This window comes from Pelobates fuscus, chromosome 6, assembly GCF_036172605.1.
Source record: "Pelobates fuscus isolate aPelFus1 chromosome 6, aPelFus1.pri, whole genome shotgun sequence".
Taxonomy (NCBI): Eukaryota; Metazoa; Chordata; class Amphibia; order Anura; family Pelobatidae; genus Pelobates; species Pelobates fuscus.
Genome location: NC_086322.1, coordinates 261,191,557 through 261,205,583, shown reverse-complemented (window position 1 = coordinate 261,205,583; position 14,027 = coordinate 261,191,557). Strand labels below are relative to the sequence as shown.

The following is a 14,027-nucleotide window of genomic DNA, read 5'->3' as shown; positions in this document are numbered from 1 at the left end:
CCGGAACAAATCTCCTAGAGTCCCACCTTCCTATCCACCGCACATCCCGATTCAGCATACACAGCCGAGAGGCATCCGTCGCAGTGCCAATGCGGAAAGAATGACGGCCAAACAAATTGAAATGGGAGAGGAAGTTCCCCTCCTCGTATACCACGATTGGGCCAGCCAGGTACGGCCATACCGCGGACTCCCTGAGTGCCCAGACCAGACAGGCGTCCAATCCTGGGACCGTTGCCAGCGGGACCCACCTGCCCTTGCAAAGGATGTCGGTCTTGTATGGACGAGTCTTGAAGGACACCAGGTCCTGACCATCCCGGACATCCGCAAACAGAATACTCCCCTACCTGCTGACCAGTTTGGACCCGTTTGGACCCACCAATACCCCAATCCTCATGGCCCCAAAGAAATGAAGAAACGACGAGGCATACCTCTGGGAGCACCTGGCACAATTGTGCCCATAGGTGTCATGCCTTAACTATGGTATCCTCTTACTTCCTGGTTCCACAGAGCTTAGCCACACCCCTTTATGACACGGTCTCCTTATTTAATCCGACCGCACCAGCTGAGCGACGCTGGATTATTGAACTACGTTCCGTACTCACGAACCGGTTACAACATCGTTGTGAAAACCCTCTGTTACCGGACCGGACTGGAAGACTTCAAGTTCCCTTCACCTCTCCTCATCCACGACTAAAGCTGAACTCTCTCCTTCCAGGATAACCGCCTCTGAGGAGATCTCGGGAACCAGTGTTCTATGTGCCGGAAGCTAAGTAAAACCTCTGTGATAAGTGTTGCATCTCAAAGCTGTTATTTCCTGTCTCCAAAGTCCTTCGATAAAACAAACCCGTTACAGCTAACTTCAACTCATACTTTAACTCAATTAGCTGCATCTGTCTTGCTTCAGTTAAAGTCTATGGAACAGCTATTGTAACTTCTTATCACCTAATTCATTAATACTACTAAGAGACTCTTTCTGATTCAGTGTTTGCTAATTACTACCGTTTACTACTTAAAGCTACAGTGCCTATAATTGTGGACTTCAGTTATCGTTTACTACTTAAAGCTACAGTGCCTGTAATTGTGGACTTCAGTTATCGTTTATTAATTAAAGCTACAGTGCCTGTAATTGTGGACTTCAGTTATCGTTTATTAATTAAAGCTACAGTACCTGTAATTGGACTTAAAGTCAATACCTTTTACTTTTGATAATAAATATTCCAACTATAAGAAATCTGCAGTTGTGTTCCTTCATAACAAATGTTTAGACGTGACAATAGGGCCCCCAAAACCGGCCTCTTTGGATCCACAAAAACCGACCCCTGCACGGGACCTACACCGCATGCCATACCAGAAACTCCGTGGCGACAGCCACCCAACCCTGGGACTTAACCAGAAAACTAAACTGGACACGCGTAAGGACACCCCGGAGGACGACATATCCGCCGAAACCCAAACGCGCCAGCAGTCCCAACAGACCTTGTAACGAACAGGCAAACCCGCAAATACACCCACCTCTGACTCCCGCGCCTGCCATTTCACCCATACCCTGGAGTACTTTGGCCCAAGAGGAAACGGACCTACACGACACATGAAGACACGGGCACCGGAGCACCAGACGCTGGAGCAGGGGAAGTGCCAAAAGAGAAAAGGGGGGGCCGAGAGCTGGCTAATCACCTGGACAACCCCGAGGTTGGCACAGTGAATAACGACCCGACGGTCCTGTAGCTCCTGACCCCACAAATCCAATGCCACCACAATGGAAAAGCTCCAGGAAGGCAAGAATTCCTGGTCAAGTCGGAGGCGGACCACGCCGCCAACCATGTCAGCACACCAGCGCGATCCCAGAATCGCCCCAACGAGACAGAGCCAGCCGCGTCCGTTTAGAGGGGCAAGGTGACCTTCCAATATACTCGGTCAGGAAGAAAACCCAGACCCCCAGAGCCGGATAAAATACAGCGGTCCCAGTAGTAGCGGCCACCAGGCGCCTGCGGGACAATTGCCCCATGGGCCTGATCTGGCAGCGGAAGATAACCTCCCTAACAGGGACTGCAGCTTGCACAGCTGCATCCTCCCCAGACCCCTGGCCATCGCCACACCCTCTCAACCTCATCCCGCGGCAGCCAGCACTCCATGGCCACAGAGTCAATTTCGATACCCAAGGAGCTAAGGCACGTCACTGGGCCCCACTGTCTTATTGTGCTCCAAGAGGACCCCAAAGCTCCACCGAGTCGAGCAAGAGTCAACAAGTCAGCGAAGGCCCACACACAAAAGCCATCAAGGTAACGCAGCAACAAGCCAATCCTTGCCTCCTGCCGCACCACCCACTCCAGGAAAGCGCCGGCGCACTCATCGTAAAAGCAGGTAACGAACAACCCATCGGGAAGCACGAATCCAAAATACCGCACACAAACCCACCACCCAGCAGTTGAGGACAATCCATATGAACTGGCAACAAGCGAAACGTGGCTCCGACGTCGACCTTCGTTAGCAAAGCCCCAGGGCCCACTGCCCCGACCATGCGTACCGCAGCATCGAAGGATGCCTAGGACGCCCGACATCTTACACCAATTCCCCTTGAGGGCAGGGCAAACGATGAACAGACGAAAATCCCCTGCCTCCGACTTGGGCACCAGGCCCAAGGGGGACCTGCAACTTGGGGAGCGACAGGGCCTCAACTGACCCCGCGAACCACCCCAAAGCTACCTGCCGCAGGAGCTTATCCAGCACCATCTGCGGGAAGTCGAGCACAGACTTAAAAACATAACATAGAATGTGACGGCAGATAAGGACCATTCGGCCCATCCAGTCAGCCCCATTTCCTAACCACTGACATTAGTCCCTGGCCTTATCTTATAGGTACGACAGCCTTACGCATATCCCACACCAACTTAGACTCCTCTACTACTTCAGCAGGAAGGCTAGTCCACGCATCCACTACCCTTCCGTTAACGTAATACATCCGGGTATGATTGTGAAACCTCCGCCCCTCTAATTTAAGACTATGAATTCTTATTGCGGAAGTTTTACTTCTATTAAACATAGTCTCCTCCCTACCGTATTGATTCCCCATAAGTATTTAAACTGTCTATCGTATCCCCGTCTCGACTTTCACCAATCTATACATACGAAGATCTTTAACCTTTCCTTCAAGGTCCACACCGCCCCGAAGCCGGGCGCTCCGAGAAAGGGATCCCGAAGCCTCGGGTGACCCCCTCCAGCAGGAGCCCCATGGCCTGCCAATTCCAGTAGCGGTTGAGCCATGGGCACATCGCGCTTACGAGCACTGGCGTCGCTGCCCTGCGCCCCCATGTCCCCTTTCTCCCCGTACTTACCCCTCTTGAAACAGCAGGAGGCAGAGTGAGCCCCCACCACGATGGGAGCATTTGAGCTTAAGACAGCATGACCCACCCCACTTACATCGGCTGACGTTCAACTCCCTGCAACAACCTGGCCGTTGCTGCAAGGCCGCTGGGGCGGAGCTGCCCCCCAGTAAAGGAGGACAAACCCCCTTTATGCGCCGCCGGGCGGCTTACGATGGAGAGCCAGGGGCCTAAGTCCATCTGATCCCACGCTACAGAGGGCAAAACCGAAAGGCGCTGAAGAAATGTTTTTCATAGCGCCACCAACCCAGGCCACCATAAGTATGACATGCAGCCCAAGTGGTGTCCTGGTAACAAAACAACGCTGCGATGCGCGGCCTGCTCCCCAACCACGCTCTCCAAAATGGTGAACCCCAAACCCAATTCCCAATGTATTATGAATTTCCCATAACGGAACTATAGATCATTGCCGCCCGAGTCCTACCCCCCCTAGTGCCCCAAGGGAAGAGCATCCCACCACCAAGGGCCAAAGGGGAATACCTTGCGTGAGTGCGCAGGGGAGAGGTGGCGCAGCCCCCAATGAGGAAGAGGCCCAACTCCCCTCCAAATGCTGCGCTGAGGACCAAGCGCACTGCCCCCCACCCACCGGTGGATGCACCGTCGCGCCAGTAAAGTACTACACTGAGCGCGGCTGACCGCTACTCTTTGATTTTTTTTTTTTCGTTTGTTTAGGTTTTAGAAAATGATTCTTTTTTTTATTTATCTATTTTTTTTTTTTAAAAACCCAACATGAACCAGCATAGCGCAGGCGCCCCAGCCAGCGCAGGAAAACATTACTCACCTGACGGCACCCCAGGAACCGCTGGCCGCACCATAGGAGAGACAGCAGCTTGAAAAAAGGAGTCCATCACCTGCAGCGCAGTTCCCATGGCAACTGGAGCTTCAGACGCCACCTGCTGGACGGATCCGGCAACTGCACCCAAAGCCTGAAGCAGCAGTGGAGAGATGAAGCCAACGCTCCAGGACAGGAGGCTGCCGAGACAGGTAAGGAGAGGGGGGGGGGGTGGGGGGCAGGAGAGAGGGGTGGGGGGCAAAGAAGGACAGCAAGGAGGAGGGGGGGGGGGCAACAATGAAAAAAGGGGGGAACACAGTAATAAGGGGGGGATACAGAAATAAAGGGGGGGACAGTAATAAAGGGGGGGACTGAATAAAGGGGGACACAATAATAATAGAGGTGAGGGAGGGGGAGGGAGCAAGTATAGCCCCTATACTCCAGGACCCCTCCCCACCCGGCGGCAGTGGCTGAGAGCCACCCCGCGTGCCCCACAGGGGGCCCACTTACCACTGCCGGCCGAGAGGGGAGGACCCTGGGCGGCATCCCACACGCCGCCCGGGTCGATTGCCGTGCTTCCGCCCCCCCATTACCTCCAGGGGGTCGCGGTCCACTTCAGATGCCGCCGCCCAGACAGCAGGGGACAGACAGCAGAAGGACCGGGCGCGGAGCAGGCCGCGCGCCACGTGGTCCAGGCGCGCGGCCCAGTTGAAGACTCGGGCTGCAGATCCTGCCCGAGGAGGAGAGTTGGGGCACACAGAGCCCATGGAGGGAGCCACTGGGATGGAGCCCAGGGTGGGAGCCACAGGCAGGGAGTCCAGGGAAGGGAGACCCAGGGAAGGGAGACCCAGGGAAGGGAGACAAAGGCAGGGTGCAGAGGGAGACACAGGGAGGGAGACACAGGGAGGGAGACACAGGGAGGGAGACACAGGGAGGGAGACACAGGGAGGGAGACACAGGGAGGGAGCCAGGGAGGGAGCACATGGAGGGTGCCCATGGGGAGCCAGACCGCTGGGGAGGGGAACCTCACCGCCAGGCTGCTGGGGAAGGAGGAGGCCACCGTCTGCAGCAGCAGTTCCAGCCCTGAGGGCAGACAGGATGGCTGTAACAACCAGGATCCAGCATCCAGGGCCCCAGGCAGAAAATCCTACAGGCCCAGCAACAGGAGGAAGCAGGAAACTTGTTGCTGGCCCGGCTCCTAAGTGGCACTGAGGTCAGTCTAATCTGTCACCACCCACTTCCTCACATCTCACACTCCCACATGTAGCATATAGCCAATCATGCTTTATCCATCCCACACTCATACATGTGCCCCTGTCCGCTAAGCTGCGCACTCTCCCTGGGGCCTAATGTTAGTAAAGTGGATGAAGTGTGTGTAGTAGATGTAGTGTAGTGGATGCAGTCTATGTATAGTGTATGCTTAGAATGTGAGTAAAGTGGAAGCAGTGTGTAGTGGATGTAGTTTGTGTAAAGTGAGTGCACTGTGTGTATTTTAGTGAATGCAGAGGGTGTGTGTATGGTAGATGCAGACAGGGCCGGTGCTAGGATTTTTGGCTGCACAGGCAAAAATGGATTTTGCCGCCCCCCTCCCCCCTTCCCCACACACACTGGTTCCCTGGGTACTGATAGGCATGCAACACCTCCCCTGTTGCTGGAAATGCTTACAAGAAAGCTCTGGTTAGTGCCACTGACCTACGCGCAGCCACGCATTAACTCGCTCATTGGCTAACAGCGCTTAGCTGAAGCTCTTAACCAATAAGCGAGATCCTACATGGCTGGGCTTAGTTCAATAACAGCAGTTTCTGGTGGCAGCCTCCTGAAAATTAACCCCCTCCCTAAGCAATATTAATAATCACATAGGCCTGCAGTTTACTACATGCCTCCCAAAAATTGGAAGTCCTTATTTCTTTGCAATTATACCCTCCTAAAATAAAATTCCATATTTCTCTGCAATGTACCCCTTTCTCCTCAATTCACATCATGACTAGCTTCCCATAGCAATTAGGTCGATTAACCCCTTCCAGGTTCCCTGTGTGCACCCTTTTATAAGCTTTCCCAGCTACTTCTGCTCTACACACTTACAGTGTAACAGTCACACAACACTCACTCACAGATAGGGGCACACAGTCATACACACACTGCCCTTAGTCACACAGGAACATAAATTCACAGAGATATACATAACAATTGCATACAAACACATTCAGTTACAGTCAAATAAAATCACAATCATAAATATTCTCATACACATTTACAGTGATACACACTCACAGCATACACCTACAGACACACTCATAGATGCACAAAATCACACAGACACAGACTTACAATTATGCATGCAGGACATGCACACTCACAGTCAGACAACACACTCACATTCACAGACCAAGATATCCACTTACTTTCACACACCAGACAACACACTCACTTTCACACACCAGATACTCACTCACAGTCACTCATGGAGACACAACATAGGTGATCCACCATCAGACCTTGTAGCTCCTCATGCACACTGAGCTCCTGTTGCTGAGAGCTACTAATTCCTTTCTGCCCTATACCATTCCACTGTAACGGGCAGTTCCGTATGTATGTTGTGGCAGCTCCTATCTGTAGGAGCTGGAGCCAGCCTTCAGAATGGGAGCTTGTTTCCCACTCCCTTGCGGTCTGATGACATATGTCATTTTATGGGAGGGCTGATACAGAGCAAGGGGGCAGAGCTTTGCAGACAGCAGCCAATTAAACCTCTGCAGGGCTGTTACAAGGCCTCAGGGAGGTCCTAAAGCATCCAGGCTTTCAAAGAGTGCCTCTGTCGCAGCAGCTCTGCCCTTCAAAACACCGGCAGTGTGTGAGTTCTGAGGGGCAGCTGCTGTGGGCTTAGGGTAGCTTATAGTGGTCCTTTACACTGTCAGAAATATAAAAAATCCAAGTCTCTGGCCAGGTGCCAGAGATTTGGATTTTTGCGCCTCCCTTCTGTGGCGCCCTAAGGCAGCCGCCTGTGCCGCCTTATGGACGCGCCGGCCCTGGATGCAGAGTGTTTGTGAGTGAAGCGGATGATGTGTGTGTACAGTAGATGCAGTGTAAGTTTGTGTATAGTGGATGCAGTGAGTGTGCAAAATGAATGCAATGTGTGTGTGTGTGACTAAAGTGGAAGCTGTGTATCTATAATGGATGCAGTGTGTATAGTGTATGAAGTGTATGTGTAAAGTGGATGCAGTGTGTCTATAGTGGATGCAGTCTGTGTATGTTAAGTGGATTCAGTGTATGTGTAGTGTATGCAGACTGTGTGTGAGAAAAGTGAATTCAGTGTGTGTAAAGGAGATGAAGTGTGTGTATATTTCCTGTCCTAACGTGTCTTATACTCCACCTCCTATAGACTGTAAGCTCGTTTGAGCAGGGTCCTCTTCAACCTATTGTTCCTGTAAGTTTTCTTATTGTCCTATTTATAGTTATACCCCCCCTCTCATAATATTGTAAAGCGCTACGGAATCTGTTGGCGCTATATAAATGGCAATAATAATAATAATAATAATAATATACAGTTGCATGCAAAGTATGTGTAAAGTAGATGCAGTTTGTATTGTATACAGTGAATGCAGAGTATGTAATGGGTGCAGTGTGTGAAGTGGATGCAGTGTGTGTGTGTGTGTGTGTATAGTGGAAGCAGTGTGTGTATAGTGGATGCAGATTGTGTGTATAGTGGATGTAATGTGTAGTGGATGTAGTGTGTGTATAGTGGATTCAGAGTGTGTGAGTAAATTGGAAGCAGTGTGTATAGTGGATGTAGTGTTTGTGTAAAGTGCATTAAGTGTGTGTAAAGTAGATGTAGTGTGTGTAGTGGATGTAGTGTGTGTAGTGGATGCAGTGTGTGTACATAGTGGATGCAGTGAGTGTTGAGTGGATGCAATGTGTGCGTGTGTGTAGCAAAGGCAGTGTTTGTGTATGAGTGTGTTTTTGTGTGTGTGTGTGTAAATGTGTTGGGTTGATTGGGGCTGTGGAGATTGAGCAGTTTTGTTTTGTTTTTTGTTTTGTTGTTATTTTTGTTTATTTCCCCTACCTGTCTCTTAACTGTGCTAGTACCAACCTGCTTTCTTGTATAGTGAAGAGAGTGTCCAGGAGATTCCAACTTCCACCCTGGTGGTGACCCTGTAAAGAATTCACTATAAAGGTCTATGGGAATTTTTGTTGTAAAATCATTTAAAAAAAAAAAAAAAAAAGCTTTTTTTTCTTACAGAGTGGAATCATTTCTGATGGGTTTTCAAAATCAATTAAATCAAACCTTAGTTTCAATAAAGTAGAGGAGGATTGTATTGTGTGTGTACTAAGTAGCCATATTTCTTAAACCTTTTCATGATAAAACTAGCGTATAACGTTTTAGCGTATTACATATGCATACTCATTTTACATACATACTCGTTTTCCTGGCACTAGAGTGCCCTGAGGGTGCCCCCACCCTCAGGGTCCCCCTCCCGCCCGGCTCTGGAAAGGGGAAAAGGGTTAAAACTTACCTTTTTCCAGCACTGGGCGGGGAGATCTCCTCCTCCTCTCCGCCTCCTCTCCGCCCCGTCGGCTGAATGCGCACGCGCGGCAAGAGCTGCGCGCGCATTCAGCCGGTCGCATAGGAAAGCATTTACAATGCTCTCCTATGGACGCTTGCGTGCTCTCACTGTGATTTTCACAGTGAGAATCACTCAAGCGCCTCTAGCGGCTGTCAATGAGACAGCCACTAGAGGATTAGGGGGAAGGCTTAACCAATTTATAAACATAGCAGTTTCTCTGAAACTGCTATGTTTATAAAAAAAAATGGGTTAACCCTAGCTGGACCTGGCACCCAGACCACTCCATTAAGCTGAAGTGGTCTGGGTGCCTAGAGTGGTCCTTTAAGAAGAGTAACGTAAAATCAAAAACCAATTATATATGCATTACAGTGCTGAAAACTGATGTTACATAATCATGGTCAAAAGCCCATAGCAATCTGTCCAAGGAACAAATACAATATTATTTTATTCTGGTAAAATGAGAATCACAGAGCTGCTGTCTTAACCAGAAGATGTTCTTTAATCTGCATTGGAATGTTGTCAAGCAACAATGTTTTTCTAACTTTCAGTGCCACACCTCACATTGAAGTCCACACCATTAGCATGGAAACATTTACATTCTGTGTCGTATGGGAATCTTTCTCTTTGTCATTATTTTCAGTGGTACCTGCTTTTATGTCAGCGAGAATTCCTGGCTATACATCAGATCCTCCCAACGATCACTAATCTGAGATGCTTGCATCAAAATCCTCACTTATCCCAGAGCAACACACAGAATGAAGCTCATTTGAATATATGTCCCAGCCTGAGAGACATTTACAGAGTGAATATTATTTTAGGCACAAGGCTCAGAGACAGGCAGGTGAAAGGACATTCAAAAACAAACAACATTGACTTATCCAGAGGAGTTTGGAGAACTGACAAAACGTTTGTGTGGACATAAATATAGAAAGAAACGTGTACAGAGATCAAACAACTATGGAAAGTGAGGAGGACTCAAGCACATCCAGCAATCAAACAGAGGCAATTCCTAATAAAGTGGCGTCTAAAGACAAATGGAAGAAAGGTGGACGGATGATCTCTTGGCTTGTTGGTTCTAATGTTCTCTTGTTTAGCTGCACATTGGTGACCTGTGTGTTCAACCAGAATGTAGATGTATGGGAAACTGACTTGCTTATATTTTTGTCTGTCATGCTGGTTCTCTGCATGCTGTGGATGCTCTTTCAGATGTTCTTCACCTGGAAGTACAAACATGCCATTTTGTGCAAGGATTGCCATGCAGGACCCATATGGATGAGAGGTCAGTGTAATTAAAATTAACTTCCCTGGGTGCAATATATATATATTGTACTCAGTGGTCATTTAAGTGTTTCAGTTTAACGTGAGTTGCATCATGGTCTCTGCCGGTCAACATTTTGACCCCAAGTGGGTCTTTATGAAGATCACACTTTATCATCTTGATAAAGACCCATTAGGTGTTGAAGTGTTGACCGAAGGCCATGATGTAACTCTGAGGGCACTTTAAACAGAAATACGTCTTTCACCTGTGAGCACATCCTTTATCCCTGTATATATCTATTTGTCTATCTATAGTAAAACCGAACAAATTGTGAAAACTGGCAATAAAAGCAAATTATAATAAGTTCAATTTATACACAAAAGAAAAAAAAATGTAGGGAAATGTTCCAATTCATTTGAGTAATTATTGCACTTATAGGATAAAGACAAATTTAAAGCACAACAACTACTCTTGGATTTTACATTATTATTACAAAAATTCTCCACGAGTCTCCTTTCATGGAATATATGTATATATAATGCATAGAGAAAAAAACAGCCCAAATAGTGTAGACTGATAATTCAAATTTCAAACAAATGTGTATGTAGTATAGTAATATGGTAAATATATCTAAATTTCAGGCATTAAGAAATAATAATAATAAACTTCAGATGATCTCACTTTTCTAGACCAGATTAAAGACCTTGGTGATAGGACTCCACAGATGAAATAAGAACAAGATAAATACAATACAGTCAATATAAATTGAATGTGCCTGTACATTTTATCTGTCTTGTGCAAGCTTTCTCATGAGATACAATCTTGAATACTGTGAATGTGATCATTGGCATATCTTATGTGTTTGTTTATTATTTGTCTTTCAGTGTCTGTCTACCTTTTATACATGTTCAAGAATATACTCTTTTTGATTTCCTTCTTCCTTATCTACCATTTTCTTCCCTCCTTCCCTTGTCTTGGAAGTATAAAATGTCTTGGATATTCCATGGACTTGTGCTAGACCTCATTATGAACAGACATTAAGTGCTTTCTCCTTACGTTATCTAGTAATGATGTATCCTTCCTTCAGGTGGAATAGTTATTTTCGGTATTGGTACCTTAGTTATGGATTCGTTTAAAGTTATACATGCTGTGGGATACCTGGGGTGTGAACCCCCTGTGAAAGTTATCCAACCAGTCCTACAAGCAATATTTGTCATTATGCAGGTAGGCTTATATTCCATATTGTTTGTGATTATTATCTCTTTAGTGAAAAAATAAAAAAAAGATATTGTATTATGAGCAGTGTTACAGCACTGATTCCATACATCGTATGGAGAATGCTAACAAAAAAATAAGTTATGGATTTAGGAAGCAATGTTTTGCACAGTAAAGACTGGTCCACCGAGGTAGGTGCGGCACACCACCACCACCATAGTTTATGTTGAAATAAAGAAAAAAACACTTTTAGTCCTGTCAAAATATGGGGGTATTTAAAAAAAAAAAAAAAATCCACGTTCTCTCGGTACAGATCCCCCAGACATGCTTAGTCTGCTGTCACTGGACACTCTAAAAGACAGACCTGTATAGCCAAGCCCAACAAGTCATAGGACAGCCACATTCTAGAGTAGAGTCTATTCCTCCTCCATCTGTAAACTTCACCAGACACCTGTGGTCTTGTTTGTGCTATCATAGATCTTGTTGTTGTTTTTTTTGTTCATCTTTCTGATCTGTATGCACAATTTTCTGTAGAAACTGCAATGTTTACCTTGCAGGATTTAAATACCAAACTACCTCTACTGGCTGACAGCCACTAGAGATGCTTCCACAGACAGAGCTGAGTAAATCTCAGCTATTTTTATCACATGGTCTCATAGAGACTGTCTAATTGGAGCAGTGTGGTGTTTTGTGGCACATGCACACTAGCCTCCCAAAAGGAAAGCATTAGATTGTCTGAGAACATCAATCTTGATAGCCATGGAGGTGGGACTGGCTGTGGAGAGGACATAGCGGCCTGGGAGAAAAAAAATGTAAACTACCTTTACGTGTGCTCTGAAGGTGGGGCAGGTTATCTAAACAGCTACAGAGCACTATAGCATTGGGAATACACATTTGTATTCCAAACATTTGTGTTCTTTTAATGCAGGGGTGGGAACATCTGGCCTGCAGGCCATTTAAGGCCTGCAACCACAGATGTGAATAATAATAATAATAGCCAGCAGGCAGACTGTGAACAGAGAAGATTAGATTGGATTGGATTTTGGGACAGCAAATCAATAGAACTATATCTAGGTTTATTCAAGGTTAATTAGCTATTTGAAATTGATACCTCTCTATTCCACTGAGATCCAAGACTAAAACATTACTCTTTTAATGAGTTTTCAAGCTATTACCTGTCTTTTATAAATATTCCACCATAATGGCTTCCTGTGGCCATTTCCCTTTCCTAGAGTGTTGAGGTGAAGTCAATATCAAGAAGGATCTACAAATTACTTAATAAATATTTTGTAGCCTAAACATTGATTAATTGATCTCCTTTTCCTTCTCTATTTCTTAAACCTTGGACACTTCCTTGTTTAGATTTAAACAAAACAATTATACCTTTTCTCTAAGTTATTGGGAGTACCTACCAATAGTGTTCTAAAAAGTCTTTAACCACTTCAGGACGGAGTCAATAGTGCACGTTCTGATCAAAACAAAACGTAAACAAAAACTGGAATTTGCGCTATATGTCTGTTCAACCGTAATTCACCGCTGTCACATTAAGTGCACCCACACTTATTATATATCATTTTGTTCAGTAGAAACAGGGTTTTAATTTATCATTAACTATTCATATATAGAACATAATTTATTATGAATAACATTTTAAAAAATGAGAGAAAATAAGATTTTTTTAAATTTGTATTTCCGGCTGACATTTTAGCTGTGAATGTCATAATACTGTTAGTTAGATTAGATTAGTAATGTTACCTTTGAGACGGTGTGGAAGACCAGGAATGAGAATTACCCCCATAATGGCATACCATTTGAAAAAGTAGACAACCCAAGGTATTGAACGTGGGGTATGTTTAGTCTTTTTTAGTAGCCACTTAGTCACAAACACTGGCCAAAGTTAGCGTTAGCGTTTTTTGTGTGAAAAAAGCAAAAAAACTAATATTTGACCAGTGTTTGTGAAAAAATCGACGTTTCGACCCTCAGGTCTTTATCAAGATATTAAACAGTGTGCATCAGTGAAATTTTATACCCTAAGTAATTGAGGAGTAATCACTTACCCTGGAATAGCTGTGCACCCCCAAGCCATGTGTGAACGCTAATATGTGATTTCAGAAAATGCCGTACAGGTCCCGTCGGTAAGTGATGACGTCGACCATAGTGCGACCGGAAGAGGTCGTGAACCTGCGTCTGGTAACCAAGGGAACTAGTTGTGAACGGACTTACGTGATATGTGTGGAATAACGTGTGTTAAAGGAATATGTATGTTAAATAGAACTACTGATGGAATTTAATACTGATGTGGGCATGTACTGCTACATAGAGCGAAAATCCTCGGGTTAATAAACTATTCGAAGAATGCATAATGTATGAAAAAAACGGGTTACTGGCCACAATGAGCCTGAATAAAGATAGTGGTGAACAGAGTGCAAAGTAGGTGTATCATAGTTAGAAAGTGACGAGAAAACATAGGAGAAGGGAAAAGTATGTTAGTGAACAGACATATGTAGAATAATAAATAATGCTGTACATACAAGTAAAGAGAAATCAAAGCGAGCCTAATCACCGGGGGATGAAAAATAAAGCAGAAAAGTGGTAATGGAGAACACTGCAAATGCGCATGGTAATGCACTGGAAAACTATCACAAAAGTAGAGATGTGTGAAGATGAAAATACATACGTGACTGAATGTATAGTGGATAGAAATGAAAAAAATAGGAATAAAATACATAAGTAAAGATAAAATTAAATATAAAAATAAATATAAAAATAAAAATAAAATAAAAAATAAAAATAAGAATAAAAATAAAAATAAATAAAAATAAATAAATAAAAATAAAAATAAC

The 14,027-nt window shown here is 45.6% G+C and overlaps 2 protein-coding genes across 2 annotated transcripts in view; one reads left to right on the top strand and one right to left on the bottom strand.

Annotated features, from left to right (window-relative positions):
* USH1G (USH1 protein network component sans) overlaps positions 1-14,027 on the bottom strand; it is a 784,266-nt gene that overhangs the window by 426,071 nt on the left and 344,168 nt on the right. The gene's annotated exons all lie outside the window — the stretch shown is intronic.
* The window catches only part of LOC134614833 (proton channel OTOP2-like), a 63,191-nt gene continuing 58,547 nt past the window's right edge, over positions 9,384-14,027 (top strand). The window contains exons 1-2 of the mRNA XM_063459050.1: positions 9,384-9,990; positions 11,057-11,193. Coding sequence (XP_063315120.1) covers positions 9,669-9,990; positions 11,057-11,193 — 459 coding nt within the window. The 5' untranslated portion in view covers positions 9,384-9,668. The remainder of the gene's footprint in view (positions 9,991-11,056; positions 11,194-14,027) is intronic.